Raw genomic sequence first — 25112 nt, 5'->3', positions numbered from 1 at the left:
TAGAGTTAGTGCACTTTTACATGACATATAATGTAAAATTACATTACCATCGTGTAAATTTCCGCCAAACATCGCGTAAACCATCATGGACTCCAACCGGTTACATGACTATTAGCGGAAATTTACACGATTGTCACGTAATTTTACATGATATCTCATGTAAATATACACTAACTCTAGCATTCCCTTTATGTGCATGATTTCTCGCTGAATTTTACATGAATATTTTTTTCTGTGCTGAAATGAGTTGCATTATGAACATTATACAACTATTTTTCATTATGCAACTCATTTCAGTTGCATAATGAAGCAGTTCAGAAAAGTTGGCCATTACAATACCAAAATAAGTAATATAAAATATAAATTATAATACTGAATTGCATAAAAATTATATCATATCATGTGTAAAACTACAATTCAATTGAAGTAAAAGTAAAAGCAATGCTTAAGCTTCATTGTGCGTATAGTGAAAATTTTTTATTGTGGTAGGAACATGTTTGAAAATTCCAAAATCTTTGGGCTCATTCCTTAAAAAATAAAAAAGCCTAAATTTTCAAGTTTTCTCAATATTTTGAAGAGCCCGTAAGCACGAGAAAAATGTTATTTTTAAAATAAAACTTCAAACAAGTATCTCAAAAAACATGTTTTTGAAGTGATCCCGTAAAAAATGAAAAAATATTGCAGTATATGAAGTTGACATCAATATAAAAAGTGGTTTGTTCAAAGAGTTAAAAAATTATTTTTTGTTACAAACATTATGGATATAAGAATTTGTTTTAATGTATAAACTCGTTACAGATATCAAAGAATATATACTAAAAATAAATATACAAATATATAAACATAGTTGTTTTTTAAGAAAATCATTATTTTCTCGCTATGCGTATATTATTATTATTATTATTTATTATGTGCTTATAATTTCTGAAACAGTCTATAGTGGAATCATGGAATATTTGGAAAGCTTAATGATTTTTATAGGATTATACAAAATTAAAGGGAAATCAAAGACAATTTTTGAAAACATGTAATGTAAATCTGCTTTTATTGAAATTAAAACAACATGTTTTGTCGATGTAACCATTTCGATACGTTAGTGTAGAATTAGCACACTGTTAAAATACACATTATTTAAAAAAAAAAATCATTTCGATACATAAATAAACCACTGGTTTATGCAACTGGTTTAAAACCAGTTTTATGCAAAATTGTTGAATATTGCATTATAATTGTAAATTGCAAATTACTCCGTACCACACGGTTATTTAAGCAAAATCAACAGTCTACTGCATTACTATTCTATGCACAAATGCTTAATGGTTTTAGTATGGTACAGAGCAAATAAAAAATATGTTGCTTGATAATTGAAATTTAGATGCAAGGGATACATGCGATTCCCTTTTTTATCTATCTGTCGTTAACTGTTAATTGATGATCTTTCTGCCGCTACGTGTCAGAATGCTACGCGGATTTGTCACCAAAATTAACCAGAATTCCTTGTTCAATAAAGAAGATAGAACACGCAAATGTAGCAAAAGCCACTAACGTCGCGTCGTCTTACTTACCTTTCGGTAGCTTTTCAACCTTCTTTGTTGTTCAATTCTTCATTAGAATCTATCCTCTACACATGCTGAACCTGGTGCTGTCGATAGAAGAACTTACCTTTCTTCCGCCAGTTTCTCCTGCTCAGCCCCTGTCCCGAATGGATCATCTTCATTGGATATCCTTCTTGTGTAGTGTGTAACTAAGTCGCCTGTTGTCTTCTTTCTACGTCCATTCGTCGGCCGGCGCTCATCCATTTATTCCGAACAACACACACCTTCTCATCGCCAACAACCAACGGTTTGTGACTTGGTTTGAACGCAAACAGCTAAAAAACAAACCGCACCGATGGATGATGGTTTAAGGTTTCTTCTCGGTCGGTAGGTTGGGTGAAGCCTCCAGGTTCGGACGGTGTAGTGCGGGGTTTCCCAAACGATGATCCACGGACCCCTTGGGGTCTTAACACCAGGCAAAGATGGGATTGTTTTCTTTTTTGATAACAATGGAACCGTAGTATGGGTATAATTTTAAAAATATTAGCATAGGCGACAGGGTGTCATACTCTACTCATTTTTCATCGTTTACCTTTGTAACAATTTGATTGAAAATTTTGAAAAATTTGAAAAGTTGAAAAATTCGAAAAATTTGAAAATTTTGGAAACCGCTGGTTCAATGAGTCGTCTTTCTCGCTTGCTGGTTCCGAGCGAGCAGCAACAGCAGCAGTTGGCTGAGGCAGGTACTTTTTTCCGGCGAACCTGCCAGCCCGTCATCAGTCTTGGAAGAAGAATGAAAGTGAACGGTTGAATTTCTTCACGAAAGCTCGTAACGTCGTCGTCGGGCGATTGGCGGTTAATTTATGTTTCCCAACGTGTGTAATGTTGAGTCGTACGGTGTTGTAAAGCCTTATGTTTAAAATAGAGCCTCTTCAGTGATTGGTAAACGTATTGTTTCCTTGTGTCGTGTAATTAGTTTCGGGTTACGTTTTTGTTGATCACGTTTTCGAAATGCAAACATCGCGAACGCACACTAGAGTGAGTCGTCTGCTGTTTTGATCGTCCAGCCAGAAGTGAATTACCATTGCGCCGCCCGAGGAGAGGGGAAAGAATGATGTACGATCAAATGTCCAGCAAAACCAATGTCAACATCGGAATAGTGTTTCACTTGTTTTTGTTTTACTGGAGGAAGATTTACCTTCTAGTGTCACAACCATCCGTCCACCGACATGTTGTGGCTGGCTACTGTTGTTGTAACGAGGAACCGTGGAGCATCATGGCATGAGCGAGCGTGGAATGCCAGCCAGAGAGCACGATATGAATCTGGCAAATGCTGTTTCTAGAGTGTGCATGGAATCGGATGTATGTATCTTTCGTTTGTTCGCCGCCGTGTTGCGGATGCATAATTATGAAATATTTTCATAAATGCCCGCTTTCAGGGAATCGCTGTTCCGCCACCGTTAGGTTCAGTGTAGGCTCAAATGGTGTGGCAGACTGCAGTTTTAGCGCGCGGAGAAATTCAGTCATGCTATCGGCGAATCGAATCGTTACCGCCTTGGGCCGGTCTGCCGTGCCAAAAGTGCTCTGGTGCTGCTATTACCCGTCATAGGCGTACTAAGGAAAAGGGTTTAACTCTATTGAATCATAATTTTGGGTCTTTTGTGTGAACGTGTATGAACGTAACTTAGTCGATCCGATTCTAGTTCCGACATGTGTGAACGAGTTCTGATTGTAAGCAGTTGCCCGTTAGATTGCACACATAGTTTTTGGTGTCATTTCAGTATGTCTATAATAGATGTATTGTTCTTCATTATAGTTTCTTTTAATAAAAAATTTAATAATCCATTTATTACAATTTTTGAAACTTATTTGATATTTTTATTGCGGATGTTATTATTTCGTATGAAATTTTTGCAATTTTTATTTCAATTGTTAATTTATTTGTTTCATTTTAACGTTAAGAACATTGTTTAAATATCAATAACTAACAGCAAATTTAGATGTGTTTATGAAAATTGTATTGTTTAATGTACTTTACGATCCTTTTTTCATTGGCAATAATGAAATTATTCATGGGAAATTTGTTACTGATTTGTGGGGCATTTAACTAGCTGTCATTTGTTCTTTAAAATGTTCTTGACTTTTGAAATCATTCATAAATCGAACCAAAAACGTAATACCACAAAAACTTACGGCATGTGATAGTAAAGCCATTTTTCCGGAACCCAGTAGCTTTAAAACATTTTGAACTGATCAATAATTTAAAAAATTTTGTAGGGAAAACCTAAATCCTATAGTTAGTCCTGCCAATTTTTCAAGATAGTATTCTTAGACATTGAGAAGGAGTAACAAAATAATTTTACTACCAATCAGCGGAGAGCGACCCACAATTTGAGCAACGCAGGTTTGTCCCTTTCGTGACGGACCATAAAAGAATGATTATCTCAAATTTTCTCTTATGAACTCAACGTCCTCTAGAATAAAACTTTCTTTACTTCGGCTACTTTATCCACCTATGCACTTTCTGGGGTCATATTAGTACCAGCACAATTGTGCTGGTCCGTCCTCAAGCCGGTCGATGTTCTCTAAGTAATTGCCAAAAATTGCTTAGGCGTTTTACGGTACAGAAGATTTATTGTAATTATTAAATCACTGCAAAGTGTTAGTTTGTAGAAATTTAGACGTATAATTTCAAATCTAGGAACACGAGATCAGCTTGACAGGGTTTTCAAATCATAGAAGTGAATGAAAAGAAGATAATAAGAAAAGCAAATCCCTGTTCCAATCTCATTCATGATTTCGATAATATGGAGTAATATTATTCACCCAAGTATTCGAAGTTCTTTCAAAAACTCGTACAAGCTGATATCGTGTTCCTTGAAATGAAATTATTCGGCTAAGTTTTTACAAACTATCACTTTGTAGTGATTTAATAATTCAAATCAATCTTCTATACCTTAAAACACCTAAGAATAGGCAATTTCCGATGGAACTTGGACCGCCTTGGGGACGGAATAGCACAATTGTGCTGGTCCCATTTTGACCACCCAGAAATCTTGTGCTTTTCAACAAAGCACTACTTTTTCTTCGCCGTTTTGCAGAACTACTCTTTTTCTATCGATTTTTATCTCTGCATCCCTGGATTCAACAAATATTTAAAAAAATACGACAGATAAAACTTTTTCAACCTCTAGGGTGATTGTTTACTTTTTGTTTAACTTATTGTGGCGTTTTTCATAAACAATTCCAACCAAAGCTGAGGCTCAGAAATACAAGTTGAAGTAATAACTCGATCATAAAAAATATTTACATCACATATTTTGAGGAAAAAACAATTGAAAAAAATGCGTAAAACCAATGTCGAAAAACAGCACGATTGTGCTGGTTCGTCCCGAAAGGGTTATAAATAAACAAAATATCGGATTAACCTTATTGATTTAACATTGTTTAACATATTTTTTGAAGAATAAAAACCCAAAACTGAGTTTTGCCTCTAATTTATTAAACAATTCGATACTTTGCTTCCATTTATGTCTTAAATGTATCTCAAACCCTTTAAAGGCCAAGAAATCTCACTTATCATACATAAACACAGGAGTACTTTTGAACTCGTTGAGTTGAAGAGTAATGTTCACGCTTAAATCGGAATAGGAAAGCCTCACTGTAGAATATTGGTAGCAGCTTTTAGCAATTGTCGGCATAATTGCAACTGTGAAGAATTGGCGCGAGAAACTGTGTATAAGTATTTGTTTGTATGTTAAGACCTACATTCTGTATCGTATTCCGTATTCCTTTAGTCAAAATACTGCAATGTTTGCTCATCTAATAATGTTTGTCATAAGTAAGCCTATAAAACCACCATAGATAATAGTACCAGATAATAGTCCTTGATATTTGTAATACACAGTCAGACGCGCCACAGTTTCCGCTCACAGTTAGAATAAATCGTCATAGTCGAAATTACGTGTCGTTTGTCTAAGTTAGAAATACAGTCCACAGTTGAAGTCAATCAAGTGTTTCAAATATACATCATAGTTAATTTAGAATTCTCGATTATCTGTTCCATAAGAAGAAACCCCTCTCGACAGTGATCCAAACCTACAGACACTATTATGTGCGACAACAAGTAACTTACAGGCCCGGATTAAAGATTGTGGGGGCCCGGGGCCCGAGCGGATGTGGAGGCCCTTCTGAGAGATGACCAAAAATGTTTTTCCTTATTTTCGAACAGTACTTGAGCAATATGAAAAATAAAGCTAATGTTAGCAATCAAAAAAGGTTTTTGTGAGGGCCCCTAAAATGTGGGGGCCCGGGGCCCGGGACAGACTTCTTCCTAGCAAATTTTTAGCAAAACATTCTGAAATTGTGTGTCTTAAACTGCAAGGCCGAAAAAATCTCAAGTACTTTTGGGATTCGTCTTGGAGCTGCATTCTGGGATTTCTCACAGTGCTTCGGCTGAACTCTCCCCCAGATTCGCCTTCAGAAATTCTACAGGATTTCGAACTGAGCGTCCTCCAAGAATCCTGCTGAAGTCTTTCTGAAAATCTTTCTGGAGTTTCTTCTATGAATCCTCCAGAATTGCTTTCTAGGAATCTGGCAATCCTTCAAGTATTCTTTAACCCTCGTCGTGCATTGGGGTCATTATGACCCACAAACGTGCACTAGGTCAGCGAGGTGAGCGCAAGCTAATGCACGAAGAAGGTTAAAGACGCAATCCTTCAAGGATTCTTTAAAAACCATTTTTTAAAGACTTCTTTCTAGCAGACTCTCAGGAAAACATTCTGAAATAGTGTATCTTAGACAGTAAGGCCGAAAAAATCCCAAGTACTTTTGGGATTCGTCTTGAAGTTGCTCCTGGGATTCCTGCAACAGTATCCTCCAAGAATCCTGCTGGAGTCTTTCTGAAAATCCTTCTGGAGTTTCTTCTATGAATCCTCCAGAATTTCCTTTTAGGTATCCTCCAGGACTTCTTCTGGGAATCTGGCAATCCTTCAACAATTCCTTCTGGTAATATTTCTGGAGTTTCTCCTGGGGATCTGTCAGATGTGTCTGCTTAAATCCTCCATGAGTTCAATCTGCAACTGCTCCAGGAGTTTCTGCTGTTAGCCCTCCTGGAGATTATTCTGAAAATCTTTCGGGTTTTTTTCTGGAAATTCTCTAGAAATCCATCTTAAAATTCTCCAGGTGTTCCTTGTGGGAATCATCCAAGAATCACTTTTGAGAGTTTTCCAGGAGTTAATTTTGGCATTCCTTCAGGAGTTTTCCTGGGATTTCTTATGAGAATTTCCCAGCAGGTTTTTTTTTTGTAAATCCTCCAGAAGCTCAGTCGTGGAATATCTCAGTTTTTCATAATCCTATTAGAGTTCCTGTGGATTAATCCTGAAAATTGGCGAAGGAATATCATATTAAGCTCTTGCAGAAATTCACAACAGAACTTCTGATGGAGTTCCTGGAGAAATTCCCAGATTTAATCCGTACAGTAATTCCTAGGGAAATCCCTCGTTGGCATCAGAGATTCCTGCAAAATATCTTCCAGTGAATTTTCCGGAATTTATGTTTTGAGTCGCAAGCTTTCTCCCGACGATCCTCCTGGGATTTCTTTCAAAGGTTTTCAGAACTATTTTCGGTTTTCCCGAATACTTTCACCCAGTTCCAGTTTTTCTAGGATATTTTTCCAAAGTTCCTCTTTGACTTGTTTTTTTTTTTCTTTTTAATTTACATTTAATCTAAATTTCTTCCAGGAGTTCCTCACACAATTATACCAGAATTCCTTCTAAAATTTCTTTGGGAATTACTTGTAAGGGCTCGAGTAGGTTATATTAGGAGGTATTACTAAAAAAAAACCATAGAGAAAATCGGTAGAACTCCAGAAGTAGCTATTAGAGAAATCCCAAAAAGGAAAACCGGGCAAATTTACGATAGGGATTCCAAGAAGAAGTCTGGAATCAAAATTGGGAAAACTTTCTAGAGTAATCTCAGGATAATCCATGCAAGAAATCACGGAAACAACAGCGAGGAAAAGCGTGAGATAACCACTGGAAGAAATCGCAGGAAGCAATAGCATGCGGAAAACTGGCATTCTTTGTCTAAGGTAATTCAAAACGAAAAGGTTTTCTTTGCCCGACTTATCGACTTTTAGGCATTTTTAAAAATTCGTCAGTTTTCCGATCGAACTTTTTCAGCAATAGCTCCTGTAGAGATTCAAAAAGGTGTTCCGATAGACATCCTGGGAGAAGTTTTGTGTTTAATTTAAGGATTAATCCTTAAAACAAACACTGAGAGACATCCTGGGAGAAACTCGTGAAGAAATCCCGAAAAAAGCTCCAGAAGAAAGTTCAGGAAAATCTCAGAAATCCAGAAATCACAGGAGGAACTTTGGGAGAAAATATGTGAGGAACTCTGAAAGCAATACTAGGAAAATTTCTGAAAGAATTCCCGAGAGGGATTCAAACAGAAAACCCAGGAAACTCCTGAAGATACAGGGCCCAAATATTTGGTATAGGCAACTTTTATTTCTCTCACAAAAAAGTTCAACATGCTGTAACTTTTCATAGAGTGCATCAAAAATTCTCAAATTTTGACTGTTTGTGAGTGCTGTGCTCATCCCTTGCGCACACCTATAGTGTTGATGTCCGTATTCAGTGAGGAGTGAAGTGAAGTGCTATTACCAGAGGAACACATAAACCATGCGCAGTGGTGTAACCTAATACCCAAACCAGGCGTGCTCGAAATATACACACGAAAAATTGATTATGGAATTAGTGAAACAGAACACAAAACAAACGTATTTAACGAAATCAATTTCACGCACACTGACTGAGAGATTCAAAACCGGCGGCGGCGATAGCTGTCGGTTTACTCATTACGGTGGTGAGAAACGTGGTTTCTGACCAGTAAATATCAGCCAACAACCCATTCGTTTTGCATCCACGATTTGTGCATACCAATCGTATCATTGTGCTGGGCGTACACTACTGCGACTGACCGGACTATGCCGGGCATACGTAATTCAAGCCGAGCCTTTTTGTGCAATCGGTGCATTTCTAGGGTCCGTGAGGTAATTTCGAGGCACGGTTATTAATATCATTTGCTTAATGCGTTTCATCCATTTGCTTGTTAGGATGAAGCCTCTAAATATTACCCATATGTTTAGACTTGTTATAATCCGCCCATGCATTGTGATCGATTATCTTAATTATCGCTTCGATGTGATTTCTATGTCATCTTTATCCGTTCCATATATCCACACCGTCGTCCACTCTCTGGGCCAATTACGAGCAACGGTGACTGACCTTTCTGAGCGTAACAGGTTTCAATTATTTCTCCCATCTGCGATATCGAGCCCAGAAAATGTTTGCTATTTTCCACGCCTTTCCACCAATGCATCAACGCGCTATGTATGGCCAAGCCCAGGTCCAGCTGTGTCCGAGCCGCGCGCGCTAGATTCTTTGTACCTAGATCAGATCGGTGTGGCTGAGTGCTGGTGGTGGAACGCAACTGGTTTGGTTTGAGGTTGCTGTGGAAGAAGGCTTGCCAACTGTTATGTTGCCAAGAAGCTGTTGGCGATTGGAAGAAAGCGCAACATTGGCAATGAACCAACAACGGTCGCGGTTTGTTGATGGCCGCTCCTCTGCGCGCCCCAGGCAGGTTGCACTTCTGTGGGTACGCGTATATATACACGATACCGCACTAGACTAGAGAGAGGCGCGCGCGCTCTTTAGAAGCGAAGGCGCGCGAGAAGTGCAATTTCCTGTGAACCGTTGATTGGGGCGAGGTCGAAACTGTACCATCTCTTTGCAAATCTTTACTTCCGATTCACGTGCTTCTCTGCAAGTTTTCAAAAGTGGCCAATGATGAGGAATTTAATTGCCGAAAACACTTCAAGTGAAGTTTGATTTTTCCGAAATTGGGAGAGAAATGCATTCGAATTAATGGTCAATTACTGCTACACGCTCAGAAAATCGTTCTGATAAACGTGAACAAACAATCGCGAATATGAGAACAAGCAAATATACACCGTAAACTGGAACTAGTTCCAGCTGTCAATATGGGCGTTCTCGATACCGTGACATCTAGTTCACGGTGTACATTTCTTATTGTTGTTATCGTTGCTATGCATAGTTCCCGTTTGTTCTCGTTGCCGTGATTGGGAGTTCACGTATATCGGAACGGATTTTTTTGCGTGTATACGTTTCCTCTGCAATTATTGTTTTTCCAAGAATGTGGTTTTGCTTTCAGAAAACGCAGGCGACAATTGTAGAGTGCAACCATTTTATGTTTTCAATTAATTCAGCGTTTTAAACAATAGATGCAGGGATTTAAGCGTTTACTGAATTCAGCTCCTGGATTTGAGTTCGACGAGCAATAATTAACTTTGATCTAGATTTGGCCAAAGCATGTGCTTCAATGCAGCCTGGCAATTTAAACAGAAGCATATTACTTGATCCATTACGTGCTGCTGAAGTACTGATTGCCCTCCACAAATAAAACAAAGATCTCAACGATGCAGTGCCATCCACGATAGCAAAACTGATGTAGTCTAAGCTTACGACAGTGGACACTAGTTCCTGCTCGACCTTCGAGAAGGAAGCCATCAGTGTAATATATGCTCTCTGAAAATCTTCTCTTTAGATAACCAGATAACAACTCATCCCGAGAAGGAATTTCGAGGAAAATGTCAGATATGAAAAAATTCAAGCAATTGTAAGATCTCATGAAATAAGAACAACTTTGTCCCAATTTACCAAAAAAAGGAACAACGAGATGTGTGCTAATCTGCTGTTCACAGGAGTTTCGTCTAGTCGAATACTCATAAGTTCAATTAACAGAAAGTGCTTCTTGCTTAAGAAGAATGTATTGTAGGGCAAAGAACTTGCGTTGTTGACAAGCACACATGCTCGAGGCATGACACACGTGAGTTCGCCAATTTATTTTTGTTAAAAGTAACAAAAATAACAAACATTTACACAATTACCTAACTAGATGGGCATTCCTCTTACGAAAGCAAGTTTTGACATTTCAAAATTTGGCATAAGTCTTCAAAGATAGATTGTTGGACTACAAAGAACAGTATGATGAAGATTGATCTGAGATATCCTAATCGTAGCCACTATACAAGCTAGACAGGATCAGTCTTTTTACAATAACAGCACAAAAAAGAACAGCAGTGATAAAATTAATCCAGTATCGGTTGAAGAACGCCAGAGGTAAAATATACAGAGCACACTGTGACATACACACACATGTACACATAATCCCACGATTATCAAGCCTTGAGTTTGAGACTCAAGAAGGATAACTGATTATCTTAGAGAACATAAGCTTAGCTGCACCATTGCTCCAGTTAGCTTTGTATGGGCAGAATACTGTAGAGGGCGCCTTAGTACACAGGTGCGTTATCGGTGAGGTTTTATTAGGCCCCTTAACTATTCATTCCATGAATTAGATCTTATCTGTTTAGTGAACTCCTACCACCGGCGGTCCGTTATGTTATACATATTTAGCTTATTTAAACAACTTCAGTTTTGATTTTTAAGTTATAATTCTAAAACCCTCCCAATTCCACACCTGTTTTGCCCCAGAAAAAATCAAATACACAAAGAGTGTGTGTTTAATCACGCTTCATTCTACACATATTAGTGAACCCGCTTCACTCGACGGTAACATAATGCTGTCCGGCACGTCGCGTCGTTTGATCGATAGCAATTCTGCAACCGGTGGTAGCATTCCGTCCCGGCTCTATGCACCACACTGAAGTAGCAGCTTTTGTCAGTCAGTCAGAGTCAGTGCTTCCGTTCCGCGTTGTCCGCGCTGTGATCTGCACTAACCGGGGGCACACATCACGACACCAGTCGAGTCAGTGCAACTGTCCAATTTCCTGACGCTGGCCGACTGCCGATAGTCCCTTTCGAGCGCCGAACTAAATCGTGGCGAGTGTGATATGTCTTTCGAAGGCAACTTTCTAACCGATCACTCTGCAAACTATTAACGCCAATGTGATGTAAGTTGAAATTGGCTTCGAAGAGATGAAAGCCATCTTAGGAAGTGATACAAATGAGTGCCTGTGGTGGACTTCGACGACAGTCGCAACCCGGAAATCGTTAGATGTTATCACTAGAAGTAGCAGTGAAACTTGAATGGAAGTGAAATATGCATCCCGTCATTTGTGGGCGGTTATCATTGACGAGAGGGACTTTCCGGGGGGTCTGTCAGATAAATTTATACAGCGCATTAGTATGCATTGAAAACATTGAACATAGTGTATTAATATTATTTGTGTTTCTAGAAGGAATTATTAGGAGAAAGAGAGGCCAAGTATGTTAAAATTATGAAAAAAAATATGGTACCCCAAGCAGCACCTGCAACATCATCCAAAATGTGGCTTTTTATGGCTTTGGTCTAAATGAGTTGCACTAAAAGCACAAGCACACGCAATTTCCATCTTGTCAATTGAGTTGCATTCAAACTCCGAAACTCGTAAAGTTGCGGCTTTGTTTCATAGAAATCACAAAATACGTCATGTTTGACATGGATTCGTGGAGGCGGAGCTTACATGTTCCTCGCAAGTGATAATATAGTTAACTTACATTAAATGTGCTATTTAAGCATGCATGAAACATCTAATTCTGGATTGTTTGTTCATATTAGGTTCCAAAAGTGTTGCGGAAAACTTGCGCGTCTTGTAAATGTCAAATTTGACAGTTCTCTAATTTGTGAGTTGAGCAGCACTTCTCTCACAAAGCTCTTGGTGTAGTATGTAAGGGGAGTACTTAATACTCCTGGTGTCCATGGTTCGAGTCTGGACAAAATCTTTTCAATTTTTTATCATTCCCTCTCGTTTATGTTGCATAACTATTCAGAAACTGCACTTTTTGGGTTTCAAAGAAGAAGCAATTGTGTTCTGTCGTTTGTAATACGGGAAGTGAATAAATTGCACTAAGTTTGCTGTGACTTGGAAACAAGTCGTTTTGCTTGGGACATTAAGACAATGTTTAAATTTGCACAATTGAACAGTCAAACTTAAAATTGAGTATATTGACGTTTGGTTTTGCAAATGTTTTTTTTTTTTATTTGAATACAAAAGTGAAGAGTCCATTAGCCGTACAAATGTATTTGTAATTGTAGCCCGACATTTATCCAAGGTACTCACGTTGTACATATTGGTTATTTGTTGGGCTTATTCGACCGAATATTTCCCACAACAAAAAATAAAATATTTGCTATATTTTGCAGTTCTCAGGAATAGTTCTATTTTTTCAAAAACTGTAATAGGAGGCGATTAATTTTGAATTCTTTGTATTCCTTCGTGCATATCTTGAAACGCTAAATAAACCGAAAAATGGTTTATATTTTTCCATGCTTGATCGTATTATTCAATAAAAACCGAGTTCCCAAGCAACACACATGTTATAATAGAGTTACGACAGCGCAAGTTTTGGTAGCAAAGAAGTTTATTTTACGTAATTTTAACATTGTGTTGAAATAACGTAAAATAAACCTCTATACAATCAAAACTTGCGCTGTCGTAACATTTATATAACATGTGTGTTGCTTGGGTTTTGTCATTAATTATAGGACAATTATTTGTATTTCAGAATTCAAAACTAGGCCAATACAAATATTTAATTTGTAGTATGTCACCCCCCTCTTCAAAAATATAAAATTAAACAGCGTAACAAAAATCAACTTTTGATCTGTCTCTGGAGCAAACTTATTTGTCTCTGACAGATTTTAGGTCGCTGAATCCGAATCCGGGCTCAGATTTGCTCTAGCACGTCAGAATTTTGAGCTATACCCCAATTTATACGGTAAAATATGCGATTTTAAGCTTTTTTGACTGCCAACCATTAAGCATGGAAACATTTTTTAAGCAATCAAAAGGTGAATTGGTCAATTAACATCTAAACTAACGACTCATGCAAAATATTTTGTTTTACCAAATCGAATTTGATAATTTTAAGCGATTTATGTTAGATACGATATTTCCCATACAAGTCACCCTTCAAAACTTGCATGCAAGTTTAGATACTAACAAAAAAGCTTAAATCTATCAAATTTGATTTGGTAAAACGAAATATTTTGCATGAGTCGTTAATTTAGATGTTAATTGAGCAATTTACCTTTTGATTGCATAAAAATAATATTTCCATGCTTAATGGCTTGCAATCGAAAAAACCCAAAATCGCATATTTTACCCTATAATTTGGGGTATAGCTCAAAATTCTGACGTGATAGACCAAATCTGAGCCCGGATTCGGATTCAGCGACCCAAAATCTGTCAGAGACACATAAGTTTGCTCTTGCGCCAAAAAAATGTTGCGCTGTGTTATTGTAGGGGTGAAATAAAACATGGCGGCCTATGATTCTATTTTCAATAAAAAAAAATGTTTAAATAGTTGAAATTTTTTTTTTCAATATTGGGTATAATTTTTAATTTTTCAATCGCTTCTTTTTTGTTTGTTCCTTATTTTTGTACCCCCCCTCTCGTACCCCATTAGAGGTCTAGGACATCTAATAAAAATAATATTTGCATCGGCCTTATCACTTAAATATTTCGAATCTAGATTAGGATTAAGATTAAATCTAGTGTTTAAACCATTATTGGTAGGAAACTTTAGCGGGATCATGTCTAAAGTCATGATTGCTAAAATTTGAGATTTTTTTTTTAATTTTTACGTGAGCCACATTTTTAAGTCGAGAAGATTCAAGAAGTTTACAAGCATCATCCTAAAACCAAAATGAAATCATTTGGCTGTACAGAGGTCTCTTGGAAAAAAAAGTGGTCATCAAATTGTTCCATATGTATTTAAATGGTGTTCAATATTGCAGGAAAGTTGAAAGAGAGTTAGGGGATTGGAGGATAAAAGGTGAGACTACACAGAGTTTCAGAAGAAGTTTCAATGGGTCCTAGAGAGAATTTAGGGTGGTGTCGGGGGTGCTTCAGACAGCCTTTGAGAGTTTAAGGGTAGTGTATAATTGCTTCTAGTTAAAATGCACATTAATAAAAACAAAAAAAAAATCAGGGGTGTTTTAAGAAAAGAAAAAAAAACTTTCATCGATCCATTTAGAAGTTTCTACAGGGGTTTATGCAGACGGCTTGTTTTTTTTTCGCAAAAATACATCTTTTTTTTCCTCAAGCTACCTAAAATATTTGTACAACAATCACAGCAGAGATTAAGTTTACTCTACAAAGTTGTATATACTGTGAACAATTTAGCGGTAGCACTTAAGTTATTTCTGAGCTGCGTTTAAAATTTCAGAGTTATCGGTGCTCTTAAAGCCAATATACAGCCCTCTAAACTTGACCATGACGAATGTGTACTTTATTCTTACCAGAGCTTACCAGTACTGTAGTATTTTTTATCTTTTCTTCTTTATCTTTCATTAAAAGGATGAAAAAGGTCACTTCCCGTTCTTAGCCAGGGTTAAAATCAAAGTTGTTTAATTCCTCAAAACTATTTACATAGGGAATCGCGCCACTTGGGCGGTGGTTCTATATTCGTCTGTTTTCCACTATAACTCAGTCAAATGTGAACCAATTGACACAACTTTTGGAATGTGGTGAGATAGGGATAGTATCTACCCGAGTACAACATTTCAAGTCAATTGGTTCAAAATTGACTGAGTTATAGTGGCAAACAGACGAATATAGAACCACTGCCCAAGTGGCGCGATACCCTAATGATTCCTTTAATTTTTATGGAAATATTGACAATAAATTGAAAGTTTATGTAAAAACAAGTTTTTCACATTTTTTTATGTAGTATCTAGGCAAAATGCGGCATCATCGTGATATGAACAACATGAAAATGTTTCACTCTCGTTGTGCATTATCTTTGCTAAAATATGGAACGTTTTTCATGGATGTATGCCATCCGTGGAGATCTTCATATGCATTTTTGTTAAATTTTAAATATGAAAATTGGGGTGTATTGGGTAAACAAGGTCATTTCTCGTGGTCTTCCATGGTGTAAATCTTTTTTATTTCGTTTCTTAAGAGTAATTGGATCGTGATTGCTCTGATTTACATGTAAACTTCGAAAACACTATGAAAAGTTATGAAAAGAAACTAATATCAATCGATTTTGAGGTATATGGGGCAAAATGGGACTTTATTGTGCGCTGGGTAACACGAAAACGTTCCACCCTCCTTGTGAATCTTCTTTGCTAAAATATTGAACGTTTTTCATTAACGTAGATCTTTAGTGGAGAACTTCAAATGCTTTTTGGACAAACTTTGCACTGAAACATGAAAATTAGGGAGGATTGGAGCAAAATAGGCCCCGTGCCGTATTCATGAAGGAAATCAACTCAATCATTTTTTCAACAGTGTTTGTATCATGATTGTCATGATTAGCACGGAAACATAGAAGACAGCTTGAAAATCTATGAAAAAACTAGTGTTCCATATTAGATAAGTTGTATGGGGCAAAATGGGGCATTACAGTGATCTAGACAACACGACAATGTTGAACTTCAATCGAGATCAATCTGTGCTATAGTGTTTAACATTTTTCTGGAATATATATCGGCGACAGAGGTTTATCTGCACTTCTTTGTTAATAGAAATAGTGCAACAAACGGAAAAATGGGGCGAAATGAGACATTTCCTGTACTCTGCACAAGACAAGACCACCACCATTCAATTCCTTGTCATTTTTACATAGAAATAGGTATTTGATGCGTTTCCAAACCAGCGGCTTCCAAAAGTTGCGATTTTGGAATTATTTTATTCCAATGTGGGTTGCAACAGGACTTCCAGGAAAATTTTTATATAATCTCTGAGGATTATTTTGATACAATCCAGATTTTTTTTCTAAATTTTCAAAGTGATTCAGATGGAAGTCCAAACACATGGTGAATTGAATCCACTGAATATTTTCAGCAGGTTTTCCAGGAAAAATTCAACAGAATACTAATAAGAGTTCTTTTTATTTAAAAAAAATCCTGACTAAATCTTGAAAAGAATCACTCCTGAATTCTGTAGAGTATAGCGAAAAAAGTTCCAACAGAACTTTTAAGAGGATTCCAACAGAATCTCGAGGAAGATTCCAACCAAATCTGTTCGGGATCTGGAAATCTGAATCTGGATGATGCTACTAGAGTGCTGAGCGAAATTCTGACATACTGCTGAGAAGAGCTTCGCCAAAGTTCTCTGGAAGAATCAAACAGAATCTTCAAATGGAATCCGATGGAATCCTGGAGATGATTCTGCCAGCGTTTTGAGACAAATCCCAAGATAATTCTGAATTCTTAGGAGGATTAGGACATGACTCCGAAGAGGATTTGGGCATAATGAAAAAAATTCCAACAGAATCCTGAGGAGAATTGCGACACATTCCTCAGAAGTATGATTCCAGCTGATTCCTGAAAAATATTCTCACAGAATCCCGAAGACAATTCTGACAGAATCATGAAAAAGATTCTGATGGAATTTCAAGAAGAATTTTTCTGAGGGAAATTCTGACTGAATCCCCGGGACAGAACCCTCAGGAGGCTTTGAACATAAACTTTGAAAGGGTTCGATTGAAAGGGACGATTCTAGCAGAACCCGGATGAGGATTTCAACAGAGTCTTGAAGAAAATTCAGACAAAGTTCTGAGGAAAATTCTGCCTATTTTGGACTCAGGATGATTTTGACAGTTTTTTTGTAGCGAATTCCAACAATATTCCCAGGAGAATTCCGATAGAATCCTGAAGAGGATGCTGACAAAATATTGATAAGGTTTAGGACATAATTTCCGAGATAATTCTAAGAAAGATCCCGACTAAGCCTTCAAAAAGATTTCAACGGATACAATTCTGTGTTGGGATATTCAGAAGGTTTCCGGCAGAGTTTTGAAGAGAATTAAAGTTTAAAGAGAATTCTGATAGATTCCCAATATAATTCTGAGAACATTACGACAGAACTTATTAGGGTTCATTGTGAGTCGAAAGACCAAAACTTCTAAAACGACTTCAAACCGAAATATAACCAATACAGTAATGTTCCGATTTTATCGCGCTACTTTTCAAAAATTCTTTTCAATATTATACAAAATCTATACGCATTTTCCAAATTTTTAACGTCGCAAAACGCGGCTTAAACATTAGTCTTGAAGAAGAAGGGAAACACTTGCTCTCAAATGTAATGAAAAATGAAGGACTGACGCGCGGACGGCGTGATAAATTCGGAACATTACTGTAATGTTACTACAGGTTCCATAATATTTCAGAAAATTTCTACATCTCCCGTATTACCAGGATTATGTCTACAAGTTTAATATCAAAACTCAAAATAATACTGATACTTCTGTAGGAGGTTTGCATAGCCAAATTATGTTAAAAATGCAAGTAAAACACTTTCCAATATTTTTTGAACAAATCGATCATTTTTTTATTTCATGGAAAATTCCAGTTGAACTCTGTCCCATTTTCAATTGATTTTTTTAATTGATTTTTTTCTTTTTTGATATTTTTTAACATCCATTCAAAAGAAGTAGCCTCCAAATAGTGAATGAGTTTAAGGCAGAAATTTAAGAAGCAAAGCTCAGTCAGGATACACTTCATTCTTAAAAAATGAATAAATGAAACCAAATTAGGAAAAACAGTCAAAACTCGTTCAAATAACTCATGCATTTTCATTAAACTTTCCCAAGTTTACCAATTCAATTTTTTTGTCAGTTGTGTCCCCAAATATTTTCTACAAAATTTGTGGAATCTTTGCATGACAATAAAAATATCACTGGACTTGTCTTTAACAATTATTTAAAAAAATGATGGAAATTCATTGCACATTTATTTTTTTTTTCTAAAAAAAACTGTAATGGAAATCCCTCCAGAAACTTGTGCTTAAACTTGAAGAAGAAATCTGTTTATGATCTATTCAAAGCATTTTAACAAAAAAAATCTGGTTTTCTGCCACTACAAATTTGGACAGGGCTTCCTGCTGGAAATTCCTCTTTAGGAGCCACCATTAGTAAAATTAGAAATCTTCTTCAAGAATGGTAAGAAAAGTTTCCCTCTATTCCAAAAGCAGTACCGTTAAGGTTTATACTGGAAAACTGTTTATCACAAAGACATGAAATCGACAACTAAGCTATTTATTTAAGACAAACAGATTCGAGCATTTCTCAAGCATGTTTAAGAGCTTTCATACTACTGAAAAATTTATGGTGTAAACCATTGAGGGATGTCGAATGCAATTTGCATTGGAATGAAACTTTCCAATGCCTTTTTTTAAAAGCAAAAAATAGCTTCGTGTGAAAAATACAGATTCTTGGTGAAATCTTTTCAAAAGAATATGATGAAATTCATGGACAAATATCTAGACTGTTCCAAAAATTCGAGTCCTACCTTCCAAATACAATTGCAGATCAATAGAGCATTTTTCTTAGAAATATGGGGCTTTTAAGGAATTTGAAAGATTTTTTTATCATTTATATAAAATGATGCACTTTTACAAAAACTTCAACACCTTTTCGAACAAAGCTCTCTTCGTTTTAGCAATAAAATACTACACCATTTCATACGATAAAACATTGCCTATTCCCACCGTTTCACTAATGAACGCTTTTCGCGGCACCATTACCCTGGTGACTGCGCTGCTGACCGGCCCCCCATATCAGTGACCAAACCTGACCAGATTGAATGATGATGATTGAGTGCCATGCCATGAGTGCTCCGGATTATACGTTCTCTTCCTCTCCGGTGTGGTGTGCAAATCTCATGAAATCAATCCAATCCGTATTACCTAACCATCGTCTCAACAGCAGTAGTGTGGCCTCCTTCGGACTTCTTACCTTGTACCTCGTCAAGAAATTCGCACAGAGTGAAACTGCCAAAGTTGGAAGAAGATAACACAGTGAAGCTACCTATAATGTAATGAAAATGAAAGATATCGATATGCGTGAGTAATTACTTTCAAAAAAAAAACTTTGTGTGTGCGATGAGTGGCGCTGCTGGTAGAAATAGCGAAAAAAGTGCATTTGTGAAGTGAACGGCGGCAGAATAAGTGAAGGCACAGGGCTTTTTAATGCAGCGGAAGACCGAGGAAAAGTTGCATTTTTCGTTCGTTTGCAGCAGGTTGGCTGGAAGGCGGCTGGCGGTGTTTGCTGCTGTGCTGGTGGTGGTGGCAGTGGTGATGGTGGAAACGATATCATTCATGATTAGCGGCGAAGAAAAGGAAAGTCCATAAGAAGCTTGCAAAGGTGCAACCAGTTAAAGGCAGAGAATTCCGCGCGTGCATTAAACAAAATAGCAGTAGGGGAAATCGTCACGCCAAAATTGTTGCTGCTGGCGTGGTTGGAGCACGAAGCTGAGAGGCACGACGACGGTGCGAGTTCCATCATTATGAGGATACTGAAGAATTGGTAAATTACGACATCCTTAATTATTATACGAAGATATATGCATGTTTAAATTATGGTCCAAGTCTTTTGGAGTTACATCAACTCGTCTGGTATGATGAAACTGCACATGCGAGCAAACCATTTTCAGTGACACATTGAAGGTGAGCAAAAGTGTAATTGCTTGTCATAACCATTAACCACGGTGCACTATGCGACCATGGCAGATGTATTTTATCAGCTGTGTTAATAAACGAGATGAAATCAACGATTTTAATTTTTGATTCAACAGTTTCACGACTGTGCATCAATGTCATACAACTTTTATTCAATTTCCCCTAACTTTATGGATTTCAACTGAGATAGGAGAAAGTGTGGTGAATACTGCAATGATCAGTGGCAAATATTCGGCAGATTTTTATTAGATCTTTTGCGATACTGCTGAATTCCATTAAAGATTCCTGAGAGACTTGTTAACTTTGACACAGCACTATATACCGTAATTTTCGTAACCGTAACCATATGTCAGCTCCTCGATTGCACTATATTAGCCGGAGGCGTGTTTTTGAGGGGGCTGGGAATCGAACCCGTGACCATCCGCGTATGAAGCGAACGTGCAGCCTCGAGCCTTAGTAAACTATAGTTACAATACCATAAATGGATCTCTTCCCCGAGCAGAAGGGCATACCCCACAAATACCATGCGAACATGCGAAGAGCAACATGTGCTCTAATACCTAAAATTGTTATTGCTGCGTTATTCTACGAAATGTTATGAGAACATCACAATAACAGTTGGAGGTATTTGAGCAGAGTTTGGTATTGATGTAGTATTTGTTGGCTCAGCGGTGAAAATAACCGAATAACAAGATTTGTTATTACATCATGAAGTCATCGTACAAATGAAACATTTAATAACAAGAAATGTTACTAATTTGTCATTCAATAACTTTGGGATAACAAATACAGCATTTGAAATTTTAGGTATGCATTCATTATTGAAATAACAAGACTTGTTATTTTCTAGGTGTTATTTATACTAAATTTTGGTATTCGTTTTTGTTATTTTGCCTCTTATTACCACCTAATGAAGGGCATATCAAGGTATGGTAGTATTTAAGATAAATACCCTGATATGTTATTCACTTGTTATTTTCTTCTGCTCGGGTCGGAAATCTCAAGCATTTCTAGGTGAATTCCTTCTAAAATTCTCTGCAAAGTTCCTTGGTTACATTACCAATTCCATGTTTGATATCGACGATCGCCATGACTCAAGAAAAAAACCTTTTCAACAATTTATTTATTAATTCATCATTTTCCATAATAAGTAAAAAGTACTCCAGATAAAAGTTTTTTTTTTTCATTTGGTATATTCCTTTTCTTGGTGTAACGTTTTCACTGGGACAAAGCCTGCCTCTCAGCTATTCTATGAGCAGTTTCATAGTTATTAATTGAGAGCTTTAGCCTTATACTCTGAGAAGAAAAAAAGACCGATTTAGCCATAAAATGATTAAGTTAAATATAGAATACGGTCGATAAATCAGAATCTGATATAAAAAGAACACGCCGCGATATAGGCATACCCCTATGAACGGAGTGCGAATTCCGAAAAAGCTACCGATCGATAGAACTTGTGATGAAAACAGAACAATACATAGGCAGTCGGGTGCCTGAAACTTTTGCCAGTCTTGGTAAGGTGGTATAAACTACCAACCAAGCAGGAAACCAGGGACCCCATAAAATTTTACTTCACGAATAAAAAATGCGAAGCAATAAGAGAAGTAGAGGAAGAAACATCACTTGATTTGATTTTTGCCGTAAGAATTGCACATTACTGTCTACTGGAAAGATGCATGTGATATTTTGCGATTCTTTTGAGAAAGACTGCAACTATGTATTTGTCCAACTATTTATGATTTTTTTTAAATTTTAACTCCAAACTGATTACAACTAATTCTTATTCGTGCGATTCCTCTAGATAATTTACCAGAAAGCATGAAGAAAATCTTCGACTGAAATCTAGAGGAACTTCAAAACATAATAATTTGAGAAATCAATAAGTGTCTGCTTGAATTGATTGTTTTTTTTTTCTGTCTAAAGCTTTTGAGTTTTTGAAACCTTTTCAAGAATTTTCCAACAAGCTCTTGGAAGAATTTGGATAAAAGCACTAGACTTCACCACTGTTGTAGTCTTCGCCCCTGCATACAAATTCCATTTTTTATGTACGAAGCGGCGAAGATTAGAGCAGAATTTGTGGGGGGGGAGTCTAGTGTTTTTAAACTAATGTTTTTTTTCGATATTTTGAAGTATTTTTGGATCTTTTGAGTTTTATTTTACTTAGACAGCTTACGACTTTTTTTTGTCTTTATTAAAGAGATTTTCAGCCCTAGGCTGGTTCATCTCTGAGCTTACGACTTACTCAAAACGAAGAACGACAAAACTGTTTAAAGTTTTGTAGACGAATTTAAAGCAGATTATTTTTAAGAGTTTCAGTTCGATTTTTTTTTTTGAGTTGAGAGATTTGCTTACTAAAATATGATGAATCCATAGCAAAGTCCTGAAAAAAATATGGATTCATTGAGAAATGGCAGAAGAAATTTGTGGAGAAATTGGATTCCTGCTAAAAAAAAATCGGAATTTTCTATTAGAATTTTTATGTCAAACTTTTGTGGAAAAATTTTTGGAGAGGTCGCCAGAATTGACCAGCAACTTCTCTCTAGATTGCAACAGGAATCCCCTAGAAACTATCTTTGGATTTTGGCCCCGGGCCCCCACATTTGTTAATCCGGCCCTGATTGGGAAGTATTTCTATTGGAATTACTAAATACATCTCTGACATTTCAGAATAAACTTTATAAAAAAATCGCAAGCTGTTGAAAAAAATGTATAATTCTTTAATCTGCAGAGAAACCAAACCAACAGAAACCAAAAAATGCTTTTAAAATATTTTGTTAGCTGTTGCACAGAATTTTCATCGAATTTTGTCTAAATTTTCTTGTTTTCGTGCTTTTTATGAAAACGACGATCTTTACCATAAATTTCTTCAAAATTATTGCCGAAAAACGTTGTACGTCACTTTCTTGATATATGTGGAATAAATTTAGTGCTTAATTTCAGAAATTTTCAAATTTAAATGTTCCAAATCGTTTTGTTTAGACTTTTAAAATGCGCATATATAAAAGTTTGAAAATTCTGTGATTTGATATATTATTCAAATATTTCAATCTAAGTTTTGCGCTGCGGTTTGCTGAAGGATTTTTTGATTTCAAAATAGCTGGAACAATTGACATAATACAGAATTTCATAACTAACTACTTCATTGTTTGTTTGATAGTTCTACATTGCGCGGAAGTTTTAAAATACGATTTCAAATATCCAAGCTATGTTTCGCCTTCAAATTCCAGCAGAATCATCTTTGAAAATCACAAATCTTCCCCTGGTTGGTTCTGTAGTTCGAGGGACAAAAGCATGGGTATCTCACAATTCAAGACTCGAGAGTAGTCGGTTTGATATATATTCTAGGGTTCATTCAAATATTACGTAACGCCCTGGGGTAGGGAGGGGGTCTAGCACCGTGTTACGCTTCATACAAAATTTCAAAATTTTGCATACAAATGTTTTTACGTGGGGGGGGGGGATAGTTTCTTAAAGTGTCTAAATTTTGCGTTACGTAATATATGAATCAACCCCTACGAGAGGACAAGGATTTATTTACAAAATTTGAATTTATTTTTATTTGAATCGTAGAAGAAGAAATATGATCTGTTCTATCTCGGGATTCAAAGCAGACAGAACAATTTCGACTTCTGCTAAATTTTGCAGAAAGTGCACCAGGCAATGCACCAAGAGGTTTTCATCTCCGCTGAAAGATGGTGCAAGTTATTTAGTACAGTTTTAAATTGCTGTATCTTGGGATCCAAAACAAATACAAAATATGTCTTCTTCGGAAAACTTCATCAGGGGGTAAAAAGCAATTTGTACATCAACTTTTCAGCGCAGAACGTCTGTTGGGTTTTCCAATTTGTGCTCTTGAAAATTTGGAACGTGGCTTCGACATATCCCAAGTAACAATTTCATTGCTGATTGGTTTTCTTTGATTTTTATTAGGGTTTTATTACAGCAATAATTAAAACTCAAAGTTTTATAACTGCTTTTATGAAAACCATTGAGAAAATGTTTTATAGTATACTTGAAGATATGCATAAAGACAGATTTTAAGAGTAAACAAAACTTTTCGATATGTAAACCTTCTGGCAATCATTATTACCACAATAAAACTGTTGAAACTCTCAACAGATGGCGATCCGTTCGATTAGTAACGACATCTGTTGGTAGAAATGCAGAACTACGTCTAGGACTAGGTTTATTGTGGTCATCATAAAAGTAAACTTGCTTTCGTTTTATTTTCGCTGATTATGGTTGTCGCCATATTGAAAAATTAGCTAACGTGAATGGAAAATAGTTAATTTTGCGCAAATTAGCAATGAATTGATAGTTTGCCACCAGTTCCATAACATGCTCACATAAATAAACTCGCTTTGCTGAGTTTTCTTGTAATTCGAGATAGTTTTACTAAATAAACAAATTGATTTATTTCATTCCAAGATGATAATAATCACTATTTTTGAAGCGCATTAATGTTATGATTCTGCAACCCCAATATTCACGGTAAAATTGAATGCGCATAAGCCTGCCAACACAATAACTACTAAAATATTACTTTGAAATGACTATGACTTCTACTTACGAATGATGTATTGTCCTGAACTTTACGTGCCATCGAAGAAGCTTCTCTGCATCTTGAGCTGTCAAAGTTTTTGTAGAAAAAAAAACAACAACAACAAACGAGAATGGGAAATTTTTCAACTAGGTTTCAAAACGGTTTTATTGCTACTCTTAATGCGGTTTGCAAAAGCTCTCCGAGAGTGGTCCACTTACCCGGAAGATGCTCTTAAAGAGGTTTTCAAAAGGTTTTGATGTATATATCAGTTTTATTGCAAGTTTAATAAAATTGGTCATGAAGATCTCTTGTAGAGCCAAACAAAACTTAAAATGTTACTTGGGATCTTCACCTTACAGAAAACCAAACGGGTTGACCGGTTTGCGAGACTTCGGTACAGTTGTAGTGAAATTCTTTATTTTAATTTCGATATGCAACACATTCATTATTTTTTATCACACGCTGTCATATTTTTTTTTTTCATTATCCAGCTTTATTAGTATGCTAGCATGCTACTCAAACGTAAATGAAA

At 36.5% G+C, this 25112-nt stretch overlaps 1 protein-coding gene across 14 annotated transcripts in view; it reads left to right on the top strand.

Annotated features, from left to right (window-relative positions):
- Positions 1-25112, top strand: part of LOC109404436 (protein PALS1) — a 462049-nt gene that overhangs the window by 385050 nt on the left and 51887 nt on the right. Inside the window, exons 1-2 of one of the 14 annotated variants that reach the window (XM_029863224.2) lie at positions 2226-2573; positions 19332-19885. The exons of 9 other annotated variants lie outside the window; for them this stretch is intronic. In XM_029863224.2, coding sequence (XP_029719084.1) covers positions 19866-19885 — 20 coding nt within the window. In that variant the 5' untranslated portion in view covers positions 2226-2573; positions 19332-19865. Of the gene's footprint in view, positions 1-2225; positions 2652-19285; positions 19886-25112 lie in introns of those variants that run through there. 4 more of the 14 variants (XM_029863223.2, XM_029863222.2, XM_019677312.3 and 1 more) reach the window with 4 other exon arrangements.

The sequence above is a fragment of the Aedes albopictus genome, chromosome 3 (assembly GCF_035046485.1).
Source record: "Aedes albopictus strain Foshan chromosome 3, AalbF5, whole genome shotgun sequence".
Classification (NCBI taxonomy): Eukaryota; Metazoa; Arthropoda; class Insecta; order Diptera; family Culicidae; genus Aedes; species Aedes albopictus.
The sequence above is the reverse complement of the archived record's forward strand: the minus strand, read 5'-3'. Positions and strand labels throughout refer to the sequence as shown.